At 45.4% G+C, this 21,077-nt stretch overlaps 1 protein-coding gene across 1 annotated transcript in view; it reads right to left on the reverse strand.

Moving 5' to 3' along the window:
• The window catches only part of SPAG17 (sperm associated antigen 17), a 78,775-nt gene that overhangs the window by 30,295 nt on the left and 27,403 nt on the right, over positions 1 to 21,077 (reverse strand). Inside the window, exons 7-12 of the mRNA XM_025192457.1 lie at positions 21,035 to 21,077; positions 11,589 to 11,676; positions 10,356 to 10,409; positions 7,186 to 7,288; positions 5,707 to 5,818; positions 3,992 to 4,099 (exon numbers count right to left, since the gene is read on the reverse strand). Of these exons, the coding sequence (XP_025048242.1) occupies positions 3,992 to 4,099; positions 5,707 to 5,818; positions 7,186 to 7,288; positions 10,356 to 10,409; positions 11,589 to 11,676; positions 21,035 to 21,077 (508 nt within the window). The remainder of the gene's footprint in view (positions 1 to 3,991; positions 4,100 to 5,706; positions 5,819 to 7,185; positions 7,289 to 10,355; positions 10,410 to 11,588; positions 11,677 to 21,034) is intronic.

Raw genomic sequence — 21,077 nt, forward strand, 5'->3', positions numbered from 1 at the left:
GAAAGGGACTGAAGGAAGGGGACTTAGTCCTATCACTGCTGAGGCCAGCCTATTGAATTGTATTGCTGAGGCGAGCCCATTGAATCGTACTACTGAGGCCAACCCATTAAATCGTACTACTGAGGAATGAAACCATATTTTGGTATTTGGCTTCTCGGAATTCTAGGATTGTAAGTATATTATGAAAAATAATAGTATTGATTCAAATTTAACTTTTAGTTGTAATTGTAGTTGTTTTTGTAACACTAATTCTTATAGCATTGTTTGGGAAGGAAGTGCATTCGGAGCATTGTTTCTGATATATGTAATTATTGTGTTTTTAATGTTTGTGGTGTTTCTTAAAGCTAAGCAGTGTTATATATGTAGCAAAGAGTTTTAAAATAAAATTGTGTTGTATAAATTAAGTGTGTAATCATTGTGAAATCGTGCAATCAGCTAACTACTCCCCCAGCCAGTGCATCAAAACGAATCAGTAATTGTGTGGGATTTTCTCTATTCCATAACCCACTAGAGACACTCCTGTTTATTCCCCAAGCTCCTGACATTTGTGTATAGGCACACAAGTGTCCCTCTGGGGGCCCTTGCCTTGCCTACAGTTCATTCTAGGGCTAGGGCAGGGGTGGGCTCCCTTAAGTGCCATGGCCTGCTGGCTTTGCAAGGGTTGTTCAGTGGGCCTGCAGTGGCAGTAGTCCCCCCAACCCTTGGCGGGCTTAGTTTAAAGCCCGATGGAGCAGGTCAGCCAGTCTGGCTGAGAAGAGCCTCCTCCCCAGCGGAGAGAGGTGGAGGCCATCCCTCTCCATTGCTGTCCCAGTGAGTGTTTACACAGCCCGATGCACCGTGGTTGGATTTACTTTGGTTATCTGCAGCAGGGAAAAGTGCGCGGGGCAGAGCAGAATAGTGCAGAAGCTGGGTCTGCATCAGAGGAAAAGGAGCAGGTGCAAGGAATCGTTCCTAACCATGATGTAGGTTGGGGGTGCTGGTTAAAGCTGTGTTGGTCTAAGGGCATAGGCAGACAAGGTGCTTTGGGTAAATTATATCACATTTACCCAAAGCACTTTGTCTAACCATGACATAAGATTTCTGCATCATGAATGGGGAGTCCCCATTACCGGTTCTGGGGAACTGCTCCACTCCCCAGCCCCCAGTCTTGTGCTTGGAGAATTATTGCAAAATCCATTGCATGAGGATCCATTACATGAGGATTCTGGTCTATTAGGCTTAGTGTAGTCCGGATCCAGGCTTAGCGAAACGAGGAGTCAGAACCAAAGCGGCGTGCTCACTTTTCACTACACCTTAGAGGGAACTTTGGTTGCATTACTCTGGGTCCCAGCAGCTGTGGGGCTGGGCTGTGATCTTGCAGCCACAGGGATCTGTGGTGTGCTTCTGCGACTGGAAGACTGCAACAGCTGTGATCTCCCAGCTGCAGGTTTCATGAATCAGAGCTGGGAGATCACAGCTGCTATGATATCCCAGACATAGGGTGCATGGAAGCACCCCACAACTGGGAGATTGCAGCTATTGTCATCTCCCAGATGCAAGGTGCCTACCATACTCCCAGCAGCTGGGAGTTTGCAGTCCCATAGCTGCCAGGTGGGGTGCAGCCAGGGCTGTGATTTCCCCTATTTGCCAGCACAGGGGGAGCCTGGAATGATGATCCCGGGCTGTCTCTGTACTGGCAATAAGGCGTGATAGAATCTTATGCTGGAACCCACAATTATGTCTCCTCCCATTCATGTGTTGCATGGCAGGTGTGACTGTGTGAACTGCATTTTAGGTCCTATTGCACCTTTGCCTGCACATGTAGAAGGGAGCCTTAGAGTCAACTGGCGGTGGATATTCCATGTATGGTAACTGATAATTGTGGCGGGCCAGTAGGGGGCGCTCCTGCGCTGAGCCGCCCACCTCCCTGCGCCCGACCACCTTCCAGGCTCCGAGTGCCTCCTTTAGGGTGCCTCACATCCGGCCGACCCCTTCCCTGGAGCACACCCGCTAGCCTGGGGTTCCCGCTGCCACCATCCAAGGCTCTGGACTCAATTCTGGCTCTGCGCACCTTGGAGAACACAGGCCTGATCGTCCAATAGGTACTAGACCCAATATAAGCCCTTGGGGCACTTCCCAAGTCAGGGGCTGATTAGGGAAGCCTCCCTTAGTCCACAGACCTAAGGGGCCTCCTTGGCATAATTTAGACCCACCCCTCAATAAGTCTCCCACACCGGTCACAAAGGAGAACTTTATTGATTACAGGGGGTAGGGCGGAAACAGATAAAAAGGCAGAGCAGTATCATAGAAATATCACAGGAATATCAAAGGAATCCCATAGAGCAAACCAGTGTGGCTGAGGTAGCCGTTTAAACACGCATCTGAGTTACTGAAGCTAAATATCTAATCGGATCTCTAGTAGCTTACTCACTCGCATCATCCAGAAGTGGTTGGAGTTTCCCTCTGGAGGCAGGTCGCTCTTGGAGCATGCGGTGATGAGGAGAGAGCCAGTTTCAGATTCACCTGGATGACCGCATGGCTAATGGCTCCTTCTTCCTGGCCCGGGCCCTTAAATAACCTCTCTGACCTCAGCAGCCCGGTCCAATTGAAGCTGCCAATACTGGCCACAAGCCGACCAATCTACCAAGCATCCCTGGCTACCTGGGCCCGCGCGCAGGGCCGGGCTTTCCCCCCCCTGCCCAGGTGACCAGAGCATTCAGGCACCAGGCTTTTGTCATGCAGACAAGGAGAGAGATCCCCGCCCTGAGGGATTCAACACCAGCCTCTCAGGCTGGCAGAGGTGGCAGAGGCAGGTCTCTGGAGAGGGGCACCGACGGTGGCATTTCTGCCACAATAATAGTTAGGGGAAATGTTGAAACTAATGGGAGGATAAATGCAACAAATGACAGGCTTTTAGCCACATCACTTTTAATAAAATGCTTTGCTTTTTCTTTATTTAAAACTGTACTTGTTCATCTACTCTGGGAAGACAAGAACAGAGATGCTTGATAAACATTGGTAAACTGTACTATGTTATCTGAAACACCCCTCAGCTGATTACTGGATAGGACCAAACCTGTTTCAGCAATAGGAACACTGGAAGAAAGACTGTACCTATATGATGCGTTTATACTTTAAGGTTTCCCAATAGGGCTCTACTGGTTAAGGATTCACATTTTTCCCCCAAAACAAAGCAATGCTGCCAAACCCTAAATGTTGATGCTATTATAGGAGTAGAAATCTGCTTTTGCCAGAATAGTTTATTTTGCTCTCCAAATCTGAATAAGCAGGATCAGTAAAAGTACACTACAATTGTGTTTATCCTAGAGGATTTTACTGCTAAAGCTAAATCAGTATAGATACAGTGGTAAAGCCTTCAGGTGTGGACAAGGTTTAAGGGGCAGGGCACAAAACTCTAAGTCCAAGGACAAGGGTGTGAAGATTACTTTTATCTACATTTGCACCTTCCTGTCTGTTGCAGAAGTTAGTGAAGTCCCCAGAGCAACACAGGCATCTCTCTGATTTGTCTGATTTATTGCAGCACCACTATTTGGAATACATGTACTGTTATGAACTGAGGGCTCACCTCCTTCTGCCTCCAAAACCATTGTCACTGCTGGTCCTCCCCCACAAAAATCCCCAGATCAGGATTGTGCTGGGGGAGGGGCCTTGTAGAAGAGAATACATTACTTTGGGTAAAATGTGTGTTGTGAGAATTGTTTCATAGCTTATTCCAAAGCTCTCCTAACTCCTGTGTTGATACAGCATCTTGCTAAGGCCATAAATTAGGGGCAAATCCTTTTTACTATTTTTCTTGAAGTGTTTATTATTATTGCAGTAAACAGTTCAGTCACATGTTTGGCCCTCCCTCCATGAGCCCTACAGCTGAACCTGTGTGGAGACTGCTGAACTGAATAGTTAGTTTTAAATTACTGTCATGGACATTTTGCCAGGTATGATACTAAAACTGATTTTCTTTTGCCTTGGACAAGATACTGGAATAGTCCATTACCTGCTATAGAATGGCTGCAGGAAACTTGAACCCATTCTGAAGAACTGTCTGACAAAGGATTGAGTGAGGATAAAAAGTCACTGGCTGTGGCATGTATCTCTTTTGATACTGCAGAACAAATGACATTACATGGACAAGCAATTGGTTAAGCCAACACTCAACATTTCTATAGATACAACAGAAAGACCAAGTATTAGACGTCTTAATTTGGGAAACTTGTTCACTCTCTCTGTAGTCTGGGCCTTGCAATATGTGCTGTGTGGATATAGCCACAAACAGCTGGCTTCTGGGGCAGCTGAGAGTGGAAATCCTGTACTGGCAGCTTGGTGAATCATTACCAGGATTGCCTTGGGATGCTTCCTTGGGATATACTGGATAATTCAATCCCATTCTCTTGATATCTCCAATATGAGAGACTGGAGCACACTAGAACATGGGGACATACATATGGGCATCCTCAGAGCCCTGTTAGAACTCCATGGGAGATTGTTTTGCTGGTGTGATGCACTGCCAAGTCATGAATACTCCAATGAAATACCTTTCATCTTGATGAACATCTTCAATGGCTTGTTAGGGCTGCTGTCTAAACTAAGAATCAAAGTATTCCTGCCAGAGCTGCAAACTGCTTATTGAAGATGACTTTTCCAAAGCCTACCCATCCTCTGTTCCCTGATGCCCTCCATTCTACTCAGTCCTGTCTCCCTGTCCTCTAAGCTGCCTTGCCCCAATCCCACTCACATTTCCTATCCACCCTTTCCTTATCACCATTTTTCCAAGTGCCTCCCCCTGACCCCATCCTTCTGCTTCACTTTAGGATCCAACCTATCTCTTAGCTCATTCCAAACTTTCACCCTGTGCTTTTACAGCCTTCACTGCCTGATTATCTATTCTTGGTCGCTTTTTGTTCTCATGGATCTTGCTTTGGCTGCTCTGGCTGTACCCATATCCTCAGTTAATCTGAAAACCCCTAAACTTTTGCCTTTGCAGCCAGAGTTTCTTCCAGTGCATTTTGCTGCACAGGCTGCTTTACCTCACAGAGGTTTTAAAATATTCCAAAGCAGTACACGTATCAAGCTGATGCTGGTGATACAGAATCAAATAATGAAGCTTAGAACTGAACATCTTGGAAGCACTATTTGTAATATTCACTTATTTGTAACATCCACCACTCTTATTGGTATGAAGAGTGGTTGTTATTTGTAACATCCACCACTCTTAATAGATAACTCATTCAGCTATGCAGTGTCAGAAGCCAATGGAGACCTCAGACTTCACTACATAATTCTGCAGCAAACTCAAGTTTTGCTGGCAAAACTGTGTCCCTCCAGTTCTAGCTCTTCTGTGGCATTAGAGTATTTTTTCTACTGACAGAACCACACCAGCTCTCTGAATGAGAGATAAGGCTTCTGCCACTACATGCAGACACAGTTGCACTTTCTTCTGGTGCCTCCCAGGGTACAAAGCTGGTGCCGCTGCACACTTGCTGTAGCAGAATCGTGAATCTCTGAAAGATGTGCAACTACCAGAAGCCACATAGATGTGGACAGGACCTAATGACTTCTGTCTAGACACTGCTGTTTGCTGTCAGAAGGCTTGTAATGCAGACAAACTCCTATTCTATAACAGCCTCAAGGCACAATATTGTAGTCAAGTGCAAGATGAGCATGAGGAAGATGAACAAGTCAATGGAGACCTGCTCCGTGTTGAAACCTTACCTGCACTGAACTCAAAATTACTGCTAATGGAGATTGTCTCTAAGGAGGACTCCTTTCTCTCTTTCTTTGGAAATGGAGGAAGTTCTTTAGAGAGAGATTCCAAATCAGGAAACTAAAGAAAAATTACATAAAGTGCTCAGATTTCCTAACCAGATGCATGTCTTAACAACAAAAAAAGGCGTAAAGGAAACAAATAATCAGAACTAAACTGGCAACAATGAATCTGTACAGTATTAGTATATCTCTGATTCTAGAATACATTTCCTTCTATAAAATTATAACCAAGCAATTTAGCCCACTTACCAAGCAGGACTATTCTACTTAAAGATACGTTAATTACTGGACACATGCATGCACCTGTTAATGCTAACCCTGTCCACATACCCATAACTGTTTTCTACAACACCTTCATAACATGTTTTGTAGGACTTATACCAGGGATGACCACAAGCAGCAGCAACAACAGCTGCCATGTGTGTGGCACATGGGATGTGGCATGGGTGCTCAGTAAAGGGACAGTAGTGTTAAACTAGGGGTGAGCAAGTGAGACACCAGCCCCACAAGACTGACCTAGGATGGCACCAAAATCATCCCTCACTTTCACAAAATCCATGCCCCAGAGCAAAAGCATTGCTCTTGCAGCAGCAGTTCGGTGCATGGAAACCATGGTACTGCTATAAGGATAACAGCTGGGGCAGCCAGACCACACTGTAGTGATGGTGGTGGCAGTGATAACAACAGCGGTGGCAGTGGCAGCAGTTGCTACCAGGGACTATTTTTGAGTTCCTGGGGTAGGTAGGATTCCTGAATCAGGCCCCCCTGTTCACCCCTCAATCTCAGAACTTCTGCCCTTTCAGCACTCAGCCACACCTCTCTGCCCGATTGCTCAGGGTGAAAATCCTACTCATTATGCATCTGTAAAGGGAGGCGCTAGAATGGAGCTGGTGGGCCACTCAAGCCTCTGGCTGCATGGAGCAGAATGGGGGCAAGATGCTGCTGCAAGAGGAAGCGTCAGGTGTCCCTAACAAGAGCCAGGTTAAACCTTCCCTGGTCCTGCTGCCAAATTCAGGGACGTGGATTCTTTCCTGCCATATAAAATTTCAGTGCTTATGGGGCCAGGAAAGGGCTAACTTGGCTCTTGGTGGTGACATGTCTCTTGTAGCATGTCTTGCCTCCACTCACTCTGTGCAGCTGGAGGCTCAAGCTCCCCTGCCTTCTTTCCAGGGCACAAACTGTTTATACCATCTCCCTCTAAAGTATCTAATACTGCCACTGTCAGAGAAAGGATACTGGGCTAGATGAACCATTGGTCTGACTGTGCACTTACATTAGTAAACTCTATCAAGTATACCTACTGGGGGCAGCAAAAAGGGGCACTTCGGAAGATGTGGGGGAAAGCTTAACTTGTGGCATGCCATGACTTACTTAGACATTCTTTAAATGAACACAATTTCATTCAGTTCCTTTGAACTCCATTACCTGTTTAAGAAGAAATTCTCTGCCAAGTTCAGATTCAAAATAGGGTGGAATTATTTTTTTTCTTATTGCCATTAGACAGTACTTTCCTTCATCAAGTTCCTTCCTAGTAAAGTTTTCATGTTTATGGCAAGGAAAAGAAAAAAGAAAATAATACAATTGTAGTCCCATTTTGCTTTTCAATTATATGTCCAGGCTTTCTACCAATGGAAGTAACAAGAACAATTTGTTAAAGACTTTTTCTTGCTAACTAAATCTAATGGTAGTCTTATAAATCACTGGCAATTTGATCATGTTACCAAACTGTGAGAAGAAGAGGGATCAGTTACTGATTCCTATGCTACAGATCTGGGATCTAGGTAGCAATTTGAAATTTTTATGTATAGTAGCTAAGGTGACCATATGTACCAGTTTAGCTGGGACAGTCTGTGATTTCAGAGGTGGGTCCTGGCCGGCTGATGAGAAGTAAAATGAGCACCTGGGAAATGCAAGGGTGCAGGGCACAGTCTGGCAGGAAGGCAGAGTGGCATGGAGTTGCATGGCGTGCTAGGCATGCAGGCAAGCAGGCACTGCAGCCTGCCTGGCACACCACGCTGCCCTGCCCCTGCTTCTGCTTGCAGCAGTGCCTCTGGCTTGGGAAAGCAGGGCTGGGGAGAGGGGGAAGGGTGGGGCAGCATACCAGATTTCCTTATGGTCAGTGTAATAGGGGCTGATGTTTTGCCTATTTAAGTATTCTCACAATTGCAGACGTGCCTATGTCCTTAAAAAGAAATAGTTTAAACATACAGCAAATATGTTCTCTCATAACCAAGGAATAGCCTTGTCTGGAGAATGATTGATGGATTAACAAATCTCAGAACCAGACAGAAGCAGCTCCCCTTAAATGAGCTCCAGAACTGCATCACAGTGCCAACTTACAAAGCTTTAAACTGAAGAAAAGTATAAATATCTACTATGTTCCAGAGTGGAAAAAAAGCCCAGCTTAGAGGAGAAAATGTATCTGCAGTAAATGAAAATGGTCCTTTTACATGCACAAAATAAATCCTCAAGTCTAGGGCTGACAGATCAGAAAGAGCACACAGGCTCCAACCACAAAAAAAGAAGTAGAAAAACGCAAAATGAAAGATGGGGGCAGACCAAGGAAGAATGGCAGACTGAAAGAACTGGCATTCAAAGATTGTGTCTTCATCCGATTCTGATCAAAATACATAGACATTATGAAGTGACTGCTCTATAGATCTCAAAATTTGCTCTAAATCTTTCAGCCCTGATAAGAGAGGCAGATCTTGTTGAATTTGCTCTGAGACTTGAAGGTAGTGCAGGGGTGGGCAATTATTTGGAATGGAGGGCCACATAATGAGTACTGGGGAGCACTTGGATATGAGAAGGTTTAGCAGAGTGCTTTCTTAATCATTATTAAACTAATAGAGACTCAAAGTATATTTTAGGCCTAATTTTTCACCCACTTAACTAGTTTTATACCACTACAATTCAAGGGAGATACTCCTGATCATGAGTAGATAACCAGATGTGAAATCGTCATAATTTTAATGTCAGTGAGAGTTTTGATACTGTCTAACAGAAACTGAATTGCAGGGAAATTTTCAGGTAACACATACATTAATATATCCATTTGAAGTTGTTCTTTATATAGTATATATTACAATGTAAAATGTTGGTGTCAATATGGCACTAAACCAATCTAATTTCAATCTGAAATTGAAACTTTCTATGATTTCAACATTTCAATTAAAAGTCAAGAATATTAGCTTAGTCCCTTCACCAAGCAAGAGACCCTGATTCAATTACTATTCAGTCTTTCACTAAAAAAAAGACAGCAAAAGCTGCTCAACACAAGATTATTTTATCCACACTGCACACTCGTGCACTCATTAGGGCAAACAACAAACAGCTTAAAAAGCAATCTTACACATTATTTTTGATCACTGTGGGCAAATATATGCACCTCTAACAACCTTCACTTTGTGATTTTAGCTCATATTTTAGGTTTCCAAACTTGATATTTATTTGTTATAGATTTTTAAAAAAATATTTGGATTTAGATGGTCATATTTTGTACAACACCATAAAGTACACTTCCCATCAAATTAATAAAAATCTTCCCTTTGGAGCTATGGGATTTTTCAGTGATTTTATATACAACATTGTGAATAAATGAAACGTAACAATGATATCCTGAAGTTCCACAATGCCATGATCTGGAGTTGTGTCTCTACAGAACAGTGACATAATAGCTTTAAAATAAAGTTAATACCAAATTCTCACTGATCATGCAAAAACAGTCTTTTCAATCTTTTGGGGACTCATATATGTTTGTAAGTTGAGGTTCAGTCACTTCTGAGATATCCTTGAGAAAAATCCTCCTAAATAAATTTTAAATTGTGAAAAGTATATTTTTTCACTTGTATAGTTTCAAAGTAGTTGGACAGACTTTGCTCATACTTTCAATTATATTGATCTTTCATCAGAGTTCAATAAAGGGAAATAAAAGACCAAGTGAAAGAGCAATGTTAGAATAAAAGCTGAGTTTTAACCTCACCTATACTTCTTGCTGATGTAAAGAATATAATACTTTCTCCTTACAAAGCATATTTACTCTGATGATCTTCAGGTGTTTATTGACATTAGTTAAAAGTGTTTCACAATCCCTGTGGGAAGAACCTGAATATTTTACAAATGGGAAAAATTGAGGTATAGGGCAATTCAGGGCCAAAATGTTCAAAGTTAGCACTAAACTGCCCTGATTTCCATTCAGGAGAAAAAAAATGTCTATTGCTTCTGAAGAATCATACCACTTAGGAGCCTCGATGTGACTCTAAAATCCTAAAATTGGGCACCAGACTTTAAAAATACTGACATAAATTACATTAGCTTGTTATGGTGCAGTGAGCCCTTCTCATGCCTAACCCTAAGCAGTAGAAAACACTGCTTCTGCTCCTGTTCTTTGACCCAGCATCTCCAAAAGGATTAGATAAGCAATCCACCTATTCACTAAGTATTTCCTTTAGACATAATACTCCAACAGTATGGTTGCCTATTGAACCAGCCCTCAGGACCTGATCCTAAAGCCCAGTGATAGCAGTAAGAGTTTTTCCATTGACTTTGTTGGGTTTTGGATCAGGGTCTAGCTTTCTGTCCTATAATGCCATTACCTGTGCTGCTCTATTTTTTTCTGCCATTGAGATACTTGGGGTAATTCTTCTTTGCTATATGAGTAGGAAATAAAAAAAAAAAAGAGAATAAAACTGAGATACGGAACATAGTATTTTGATAAACATGCACAATTTACACAATAGCTAGTGGAAAAAAGTATTGTTTTATTAAAGCATGTTATGCTTGTGTATCTAGTGGCTTCTCATCTGCACTGATCACTTGCATGTTTTGTGACACTTGCTGTATGTTACACTTAAGAGGTGATTAAACAATTTCTCATGTCTTGCGTTGTAGCTTGGCCAGACATTAAGCAATTAATAGCATCATAACACAAGGAATAAGCCACAAAGTGATTCCACAAAAAGTGTGTAATAACTTTGTGGTTGATTCCTATCATGCCATTAATTGAACATGTGGCCAGGCATGCCCCTATGGCTGGGAGTCCTGTCAACTGATGGGGCTCCTAGTTTGGGAACTCATGGTGTGCCCTGTGGCTGAGAGCCCAGATTACCTGATGGGGCTCCCAGCTGCCTGTGTGCACAGTGCACCCCATCAGCTATGGGTTCTCAGCCTCAGGGGCACACGGTGCACCCCTGTGGCTGAAACACCCATCAACTGAGGGGGCTCCCAGCCATGGAAGCTTGCTACTTGCCAGATCATAATCCCAGGCTCCCCTTGCACCAGCAAGAAGGTGCAATGGGATCTGATACTCAATCCCACAGTCATGCCTCCTGCCATGCATGTGTGTATCAGATCTCATTGTGCCTTTACTGCACATCTGGCATGGGTTTTCATGCTCAACCAGAGTTTGCATTTTTATAGCATTGTTTATCAAAGAGTCTTCAAAACCTTCACAAACAATTTAACTCCACTATGCCTGAGAGACAGGAAAATGTTAATAGCTCCATTTTATAGATTAGGAAACTGAGATGCAGACAGTGTCAGGATGGATCCAGGGGTGGAGGTGCATTAGTGCACTTGCACCGCCCCCCCCTTTGATTCCTGCTTCACCCAAAGTTAAAACCATCTGTTTGGCAGTGGCAGCAGCATTTCTAGTTAGGCACTGATAAGGGAGTCAAAGTCTGGACAAAGTTGTCATAGGGAATGTTAGGACAATGCTATGAAAAGTCCGTTCTACTCCCCTTTGTTAACCAACACAGCACACCCTCTCCCAGTTCTGCTCCTCCTCAGCCTATGACTCAAGTTAAGAGGAAGTCTCACTGGATTCTTACCTCAATTTCTGCCAGTTCTTCTCACTGTGTTTTGATGAAGTTTGGAGCTGAGGGGCCACTGCCTGTTTATATAACTCTGCTATGTGAGCTGCAAGATAAGGGGAGGTAATTTTCCAAGTTACATAAAATCAGTATTCAATTTGCTAATTAAGTATAGTTAAAGGAGCAGTTGAAGTGGAAAAGGAAATCACATTACAGGAAGTTATGAAGGTGATGCATGCCTTAAATAAAGGGAAAATTCCAGAAGGGAAATGTATAAAATCAATTTATATGCAAATTATATCCTACTTGTGTTGAAAAACCCACGTAATTCATTATCACATCTGTTAGCTCTGTTTGAGTCATTTGGCCAGTTATCAAGCCTCAAATTCAATTGGAATAAATCTTATATGAATGTGTCAATGAGACCAGATCTATCCAAATGTTTCCATTCTTAACTACGGAACTGTAAGGTAATAGACTATTTAGGCATACAGGTATGCTGTAATCTTCACTATATGGTGCAAATAAATGTTGATAAAAATTAACTAGTATTAAAAACGATGGAAAGATGGAAAACACTTCCTATATCATTAACAGGAAGAAGAAAAATAATCAAAATGAATGTGGGCACGGCTACTCATGTGCTTTAATGAAGTAGTCTATTTCACTGCGTATTAAAACATCCCATAAAAAACTACAAATATGCTAATGCATGGTAAAATAGGCTACTGCGCATTATGCGTCACTTAAAAAGTGTGTGCTTGTGGTACTGCACATTAGGGCAGCCTAATGAACATTTCTTTAGTACCTCCATTGGAGGTACTAAATTTAATGTGCATTAGGAAAAGTGCATTAATGTGTAGATGTGCTCTGTGTCCCCCAGAATTAACTATATACTCAGTTTATTGCCCTTGAAAATACTTGTTTTTAAGTGTATAAATAAAATGATATTCAACTTCATATGGCAATCTAAAAGACCAAGAATGGCTGCCAAAGCTCTTAAAAGGGCATGGTGCCATGGTGGAGTGGGTATCCCAGACTTCTATTTATATTATCTGGCTTTTCATATGAGGGTGCTTAAATACTGCATGTATGAAACTATTTCAGGGGACAACCTATAGGTTGAACATGGAAGAAAAGTTAGCTTCCAAGTTTGAATCATTATATTCATTTCCATTTCTTAAGAGTTTACGCAGAACTCTGAAACTGAATGTTGTATTTAACTCTTCATGTAGTGTATTGAAGAAAATTAAAGCCTTAACATCTTCTGATTTAACAAGATCCCCCTCTATTTCTTTATGGGGACACCCTCAACTGAAGTTTAAAGATAATAAAGGAATCTCAGATTTCCGGGGGAAAAAAGGATAGAGCTACAATAAAATCCATTATTAAGGATGGTAGTCCTTTTGCTTACATATGTAATAAATTTCAGGTATGTAACGAACAGGAGATGTTCTGAAAAACCTTTGCACTTGGCTGAATAAGACATATGGGAATATATAAAATAATTTACACATACAAATTTGAAAAGCTATGTGTTGTATTTTAAGGATAAATCTCACTGGGCATGTCTACACAAGACACCATGCAGTAGACTACTGCGCTGTAAAGCATCACTATGTAACATGTCACCACTGGCCACCAGCAGTGCCAGCTGCTCCATGGGCAGGGCCCCTGCCCAGGTGCCTGCACACTACACTCTGCTGTCCAAGAATATTGCCTGGTGCCACATGCCATCACTGCCATCTGGGACCAAGTGAAACTGCCAGCCATACCAGCTCTAGCCATGTGGTAAGCCCCACACTGGGGGGAGGGCCACCCATGCCTCAGCTCCTACCCTTCCTCCCTGCCCAGCCTTCCCTGCCTGCACTCCCTTGGCCCTTGGGTTCCCCATTACCCCAGCATTCAGAGAGGTGGGAAAAAGTGCCAAATTTCATTGAGCAGCATGTGCCACTGCAGCTAGGCAGGCATGGGCCCAATGTTCCCTCTAAGGTGTAGCGATTCGTGAGCGCGTCACTTCGGTTCTGCCTCCTCCTTTTGCTAAGCCTGGATCTGGATTACGCTAAACCTAATAGACTAGAATCCTCATGTACTGGATCTTCATGCAGTGGATTTTGCAATAATCCTCCAAGCACAAGACTGAGGGCTGGGGAGCAGAGCAGTTTCCCGGAGCCGGTAATGGGGACTCCCCATTCATGATGCAGAAATCTTATGTCATGGTTAGACAAAGTGCTTTGGGTAAATGTGATATAATTTACCCAAAGCACCTTGTCTGCCTATGCCCTTAGACCAACACAGCTGTAACCAGCACCCCCAACCTTCATCATGGTTAGGAACAATTTCTTGTATCTGCTCCTTTTCCTCTAATGCGGACCCAGCTTCTGCACCATCCTGCTCTGCGTACCTTTCCCTGCTGCAGGTAGCCAAAGTAAATCCAACCGTGATGCATCGGGCTGTGTAAACACTGTTGCTGGGAGAGCAACATGCTGTCTGAAGAGGAGTGAAATGTCAGGTTGCGTTCTTGGCTGCCTTGAGCCGCTGCTGCCTGCAGCATTTAATTGGAGATCCAGGGAAGCCAAGCTCTGCATGTGTCCCTGCTCCGGGAGTGAGGAGGCACATGGACTCGGGGCTAGGGAGTGGAGCAGTTCCTGTGGCAGCCCCAGCCCCAGCGCCCACCCCTGCCTTGCCTCCAGGAGTGAGGAGGCACATGGCCTCGGCTGGGGAGCAGAGCAGTTCCCCGGTGCCGGCAGACGCAGTGCCAGCTCCCAGCCCCAGCCCCTGCCTCTTCTTGCTGCACCACAGCCTAGCTTCTCTCCGGGTGGGTGCATGGTGTTAATAAGTTAGTATGCTACATGGTATTAAATTGTGAGTGGCTGTGCATGTGTGCAGCTTGGAAGGAACCTTGCATGGGCCTCTCATATGCTGGGGAACACATCAAAGCTGGCAGAGATGTCCTCCTCAGTGGGGGGCAGGGATGTGTAATTCAGCCACAGGTAGCCCTCCAGGTGGTGGCGGAGGCTGTGGGACAGCCCAGGCTTGCCCCCCACACCATCAAAGCTAAGTATCCTGTGCCAGGTGTGCAGGTGTGACCAGGGCACCCTGGCAATCAGTAGAAGGATGTGTGGGTTGGGCACCCCTCAGTCCATGCAAACAGTTCCTTGTGCACTGCCTGTGACATGTGCAGTAGGAGCACGATTGGACACAGTGCCACCTTGGGGGAGTGCTGGCCCTGGGGTGCCTCTCCAGAGAGGCCCCCTACAGGGAGGGGGGGGGCACAGCAAGCTCCATGTCCCAGTCATCCAAGAGTTCCACACCCCCTGAGCCCAGGCAGCATGGGCTTGACAGCAGCACAGGACAGTGGCTGGCCTTCAGGAGAAGTGGGGACAGTGGGGTATGGAGCCATGGCAGCAGGTGGGAAGCCATGGAAACTGGGTGGAGAAGGCAGGCTGCCTGCAGCCAGCACCCAGCAGCCCACCTGCCCCAGGGGAGCAAGCAGGGACAGGAGGCTTGGGCAATGTTACCTAGGTCCAGACCTAACCAGCTGACTTACCAAGGTCCCAGAGCACCTGTGCATGCCAGCCCCTGATCTGAGTCCAGGCAGTGTACAACCCCAGTACAGAGCATCTCATCTCAGAAATGTTGCAAACTCTTACAAACAGCTTCTTTCTCATAGCTCTGCAGGCCATGTAGCTATGCACAGGGGAGAGGCCACAGCTAGTAAGCAGGATGCAGGCTCAGGGTTGGCACTGCCCACTGCTGGGGCTCTGCAGATGCACCGACTCTGCCAGAGGCAGACCCAGGACTGCACCATCCTCCTGGACTGGCTGGTGGTGGCATTGGAGGACTGGCTGATAGGTGCATGGGACTGGTGGGCAGAGGATGTGGCCTGCAAGGATGTACAGGACTGGGCAGAATGGGAGTTTCAGGTGCAGCTCCTGACTCTAGAGCACAAGTGAGTGGAGGCCCTGTGGGGGCAGACCACAGTCCTCAGCAGGGAAGCGCAGACGATGGACAATGGGTGCTGAGTGCTGGACACCATCCTGCCCCTGGTGGCCACCTTTGTGCTGCCTTGCCCTATCCACTCCTGCCCCCTGGCAGCTGCCCACTGCCCAGCAGCAGACCCTGCACTGGGCCTGGGCGGAAATCCAGTGCTGCCTCCATCAGTCAGGAACCCCTGCCCCAGCCCCTGCATCAGGTTCCCTGCCACCCAGTCCATCTGGGCCCAGGCCTGCCGCCCAGGAATAGAGTTAGAGCTGCCTGCAGTGGGGCCAGGACAGCACGCTAGCCCTGCTGCTCCCATTTGAGGAATAGTTTGCACAGGGAAGAGGATGTTTTCTTGTTGGTGGGTGAGGTGGGTGGTGGAGGGCCTTTGTTAGGGGAGGAAAGGGAAGAGGGCTCTATTTGTTGGGGAGGGAAGGAGGCTCTATTTGTTGGGACGGGGGTCTGTTTGATGTGAGGGGAATAAAAATTGTTGTTCTTCTGAGATATGCTCGCAGTAAGCCTCCTGTGCCCAGGCCTTGCAAAGAGCTCCCTTCAGGCCTTGTAGATGTTATGCAGCATACAAGCTGTGATGATGACCCAGGGGAGGTTGTCCTTGCTAAACTCAGGGTGGATGGTGAGGGTGCACCAGTGTCCCTTGAAGTGGCTGAAAGCGTACTCCACCAGGGCATCGGTTTGGCCCATGCACCTGTTGAAGTGGATCTGGTGGGGGTCCAGCTGGCTGGTGTAAGATTGCATGAGCCAGGGCAGGAATGGGTAGGTGGGGTCCTGATGAGGATGGGTGGGACCACCATGATGCCCAGCTGCAGCTCCAGCACCCCCTGCACAAAGTGCCTGCTCGGCAGTAGGCCTGGCAGGGTGGAGTTCCAGAAGATGCAGGTGTCATGAGCACTGCCTGCCTAACTGGCATTCACATGCATGAAGGTGCTGCAGTGGTCCACAGTGGCCTGGAGCATGATTGACTGAAAGCACCTCCAGCTGTAGTAGGGGCGGTTGTCATGGAGTGGGCAGGCAATGGGTGTGTGGGGCTCATCCAGGGCCCCAATGCACTGGGGGAATCCCAGGGTACAGAACCCCACCACCACTTCCAGGGGGTCATGCACCCAGAGCATGGTGGGCCCCAACACTTCCTGGAGTGTCCCACACACCTCCAGGACGGCCTCCCCAGTGGTAGCCTTGCCAGTGCCAAAGAGATGACCCACATAGTGCAGGCTGGTCGGTGTGGCCAGTTTAAGCAGGGCAAGGGCCAGCCGGGTGTCTGCAGGGAAGAGTGGCCTCATGTTGGTGTCCTGTCACTCCAGGGGTGGCTGGAGCTGCCCCAGGAGGTCCAAGAAGGTAGCCCATGTCATGTGGAACACCTCCAGACACTGCTCATCATCCCCGGTCTGTTGGATGATGTGCAGCCACCAGTCCTGGCTGACTTGGTGGGCCCAGAGGTGGTGGAATGTGCAGTGGTGGCAACCCTGGAATGGTATGCTGTGGCCAGGGACATGGTTTCTGTGCACGAGGGAACTGGGAGGGCCCAGATGGCTATGGGCCAGCCAGTGGTTGGCACAGCAGGCCAGGAGGGTCAGATTAGTGGCCAGCAGGCACCTGGGGTGGTGATCATTGCTGCCAGAGGCTGGAGGAGCCATAGCATGGGGAGGCAGAGGCAGTGAGGGGAGAGCTGCTGAATGCTGCCCCTGCAGTGTGCATAATTCTCCTGGCCAGGGAAGTGGTTGGGCAGGGAGCAGAGAGTGAAGCTGCCTTTTCAAGATGGCTGTTGGCTGTGGCCAGAGCCTGAAGATCCTCCCAGTGGCAGCAGGCACCTATTTCAAGGTCACATGAAGTAGCAGCAGGTTTGGTGCTAAGGGCAGCAAATTTACTGCCATGTCTCTGCATGTGTAGATACCTGCTCAGGAGCGTTAACTCACAAGACTCCCGGATCCTTCTCAATAGTGCTGCCATTCAGACAGGGGTCACCCATTTTGTATCTGTGAATTATGTAAGAGGCAGGAAGGGTGCACCTAGATTTTTTTTCACCCTAGGTTTAAGTTTAGAGTACCAGTAGTTCAGAAATTCATCTAAGTCAATGTGGAAATCCTTTAGACAAATAACATATAATTCCAGTGAGTACCTCTGGAAATGCCTATATGTTCCTTAAAGAAACAAATCAAATACTTATGATTAGGAGAAGTTGCAGATATACAGTTTTTGACTGGTTAGCAATCAGCCAACTCTCAACCTCCCACACTCCCCAGTCCCTACCGCCCCTCCCTCCTCCAAAATAACATAGCTTTTCTAGGACCACTATTGCTTTCACATACTTAGATTATGTTTAATTACTGCCGTAAAGCAGCCATAATCAACGTTCTCAGAGAAGGAATGATTGCCTCAGTTGTATTATGGAGAAACACAAATGTGTCCATACTTTCAGGTTGTAACAAGGTTTTTGCTTTTAGTAAAATGTTTTCATTTCCTCTAACGTCTTTTATAAAATTACTGTTTACTTCAAGTTTTGCATTTAAACTTTGAGTCCAAAGGCAATTTTTGTTGTAAAATTCAGGAAATATGACCATCAACTTTGGAAATATGAATTCAAATAAAACTTTTACCCATTTGGTTATTAAAGTCTAACGTTATTTAAAGGAAAGCTTTCATTACACATTTCAAAATTTGATTTTTTTCTCTTTTTTCGTAAAATCAAAATTTCATTTTCCTATCTTATAAAATTTGGCACTTTTAAAGTACTTTTGTTCTTTTAAGCTTTATTCTCTTTGTGTTACTGATACTATGTTACAAACTTAATTCCATTACAATTATGTTTTCCCCCTGTAATTCACACTGAATACAAACCATTTGTTGGAGCAACCCCAGTTTATGCTTAAAAATATGAAGAATTTAAAATTAAATAAAAATAGAAAGACCAATTAGCAGAAAGGCTCTGCAGTCTAGGACTATCAGAATAAATAGCACTCAAGAGCTTGTTTCATCACAGGAAGAACTAATTTTCAGCAATACTTTAAGAAAAACAAACACATAATAATTTGATTCTTTATGCATTTAAAATGCTAACAAATGCTGACAACTATCCTATCAACACATTTACAGGAACTCTTAAGGATAAGTAATGAACTATGCTGTCCATTCCCAAAACACCAGGTCAGTGCGGACACTAAGGGCACTGAGAAATGTGATATTTGTTGTGTGATTGACCTCTTGAAAGCACAGTACAGCCATGCCCTGAAAGAAGTGCACAGCTGCGGAGTGCTTTAAAAGTGCCTGATCATGGGACAAATTAATCCTTTATTTAATGAGGTTTCTGATGAAAATGCTCCAAAACAGAGCACCTTTATTAATTTCTGTTTGTCCCTACACTGATTGGGGCTGGGTTGATGCAGCCCAGCCCTGTCCCTGGTGCTGTGTGCAAGATGGGAGGGAGAGAAAGGAAGGGAGGGAGCTCTGGTTTGGGGTTTGCCCAGCCTGCACTGTAAGTGGGGGAAGGTGGATTGACATCCCTTACCTTGAGGGGGCTCCAATCTACCCCTGACCCTCAGCACAGGTTGTACAAATCCCAGACAAGAGCTCCCTCCCCTCCCTTTCCCTCTCTTATCCTGCAGACAGCACTGGGCCTGGGTGGGTGGGTGGATAGGTTGGGAGGGGGGCGGGGGGGGGCTAAGGGAGAGAGGCTGCAGGTAAACAGATTCTCTTGGACTGGCTCCAAAGTGGAGCTCAATCCCTTACCTCCTTGAACTCAACATTGAATGTCTGTCAGGTTAAGTGTGTATGTGTGTGGGGAGGGGGCAGGGGGGCAGGGCGCAGGGGTTGCTCTAACTCATGGCACTTTCTATGAAGCACCATGAGTTACAGCAGGGAGCTGCATGTCTGTCAGTGCCCTGAAATGTATTCTGGCCTAAGTGTTCTGATTATCAAAGATACACCAAGTAACTCCTACTTATTTAATAATAGGGCCTGCCAGGTGCATCTTTTAAAATTAGACCACTTATTTACCCACATCCAAGATGACTGAATTAAATATGATTGTGCAATAAATAATTTGATTCCATATATGGAAAAAAATAAAAATTTATTGTAATTTTCTATGTATAGAATCTAGTTATTGGTGGGTCATCTTAAATTTATCTCTCTCACTACTGAAGCAAGGGAAGTAGTGGAAGGAGACAGACAGTGGGAAGGGATAGATAGTGAAGGAACAAGTGGTGAAGGAAGCAGTTGGGGCCAGATGGTGGGGGAGGTGGTGGAAAGGCAGTGGGGGACAGGTGGTGGGGGGCAGGCAGTGTGGGGATCAGTCAGTCATCTCTCCCTCCCACCCCTGCTGCCCCTCTGCTGGGCCCCTCCATTCCTGCGCGTCTCAGTTCCCCAGGCCGGGATGCCATATGCAGCAGTCCTCCCTCAGGGCTGTTCTCCCCAAACTCTTCTTCCATTGGGCCTCCTCCAGGGACAGTGCACTGTCCTGCAGCTGCAGTGGGCGGTCAGTGGGGAGGTGGTAGTGGGGCAGACACTGTGGGGGGAGTCAAGCAGCTGGCTCCCTGCCCCTTGCCACCCAACACCTTGCCCTCTACTGCAGATCCCCCTGCATTTTTTCACCCTGTTGCCTGTCCCTCTTATGCCTGTTCACCCATTTCTGTCCTCTCCCCCACCCCCTGCAACTTTGGTGGCAGCAGTTTCAGCTGGGCCCAAGAGCTGGGGCATGGAGTAGGGCTATGATCTGTGCCCAGGCTGGAATCGAAACAAAACATGATGTGCTGGATCAAAATTTAGCTGTGGGGTGGGGATATGTGGAAATGAGGGGAAAATTTCATATTGGAATCAAGTAAATATGGTATATGCTTAAATATGGAAATAGAAGCATAAATGTGTAGTCACTTCTTGAGAAATCTTGGCTGGACTATTTATGGTTGCATCAAATGAATGTGGCTGTGTCAGTAGTTGATATACTGTAAAGACTTCATACATGTAAAAACACAGGCCAAAATGACACGTATGGGCATGCCTAAAGTTAGGCAACTATATTTAACTTCTCATTTTTAGAGGTGTTGAATCACTTATGTCAATGGGAATTGGAAGTGATAATGATATGTGAAAAATCAAGTTACTTCTTCAGATGCCTAAATATGAATTTTGATGCTTAGCTTTAGATCTCCTGACTTGACCTTGTTGGTTTATGAATAATTTGTGGTATGTCTGTAGTACTTTTCATTCAAAATATATAGTGACATTCTCAAGTACATAAATCATTTGGGTGACCATAAATAGGAGCGGCACTTTTGTTGGCCCAGTAGTTGCCAACTATTTTATTTCTGGTTTAGCAAATTTAAAAAACAGGATAAAAATCTCAAGTGTAAGAAAAAGACTCCAAACAAGAATCTGGGGAATGCACATGGCAGACAAAAGGATCACTTTACAAGTGATTTAATTTTTTTAAAAATTATTGTATCATTAAAAAAATAGAAATTAATTATTACCTCTAGTTCTGAGATCTTTGGATGATTTCTCCAAGTTAGGGAA

This window comes from Alligator sinensis, unplaced genomic scaffold (genome assembly GCF_000455745.1).
Source record: "Alligator sinensis unplaced genomic scaffold, ASM45574v1 scaffold101_1, whole genome shotgun sequence".
Classification (NCBI taxonomy): Eukaryota; Metazoa; Chordata; order Crocodylia; family Alligatoridae; genus Alligator; species Alligator sinensis.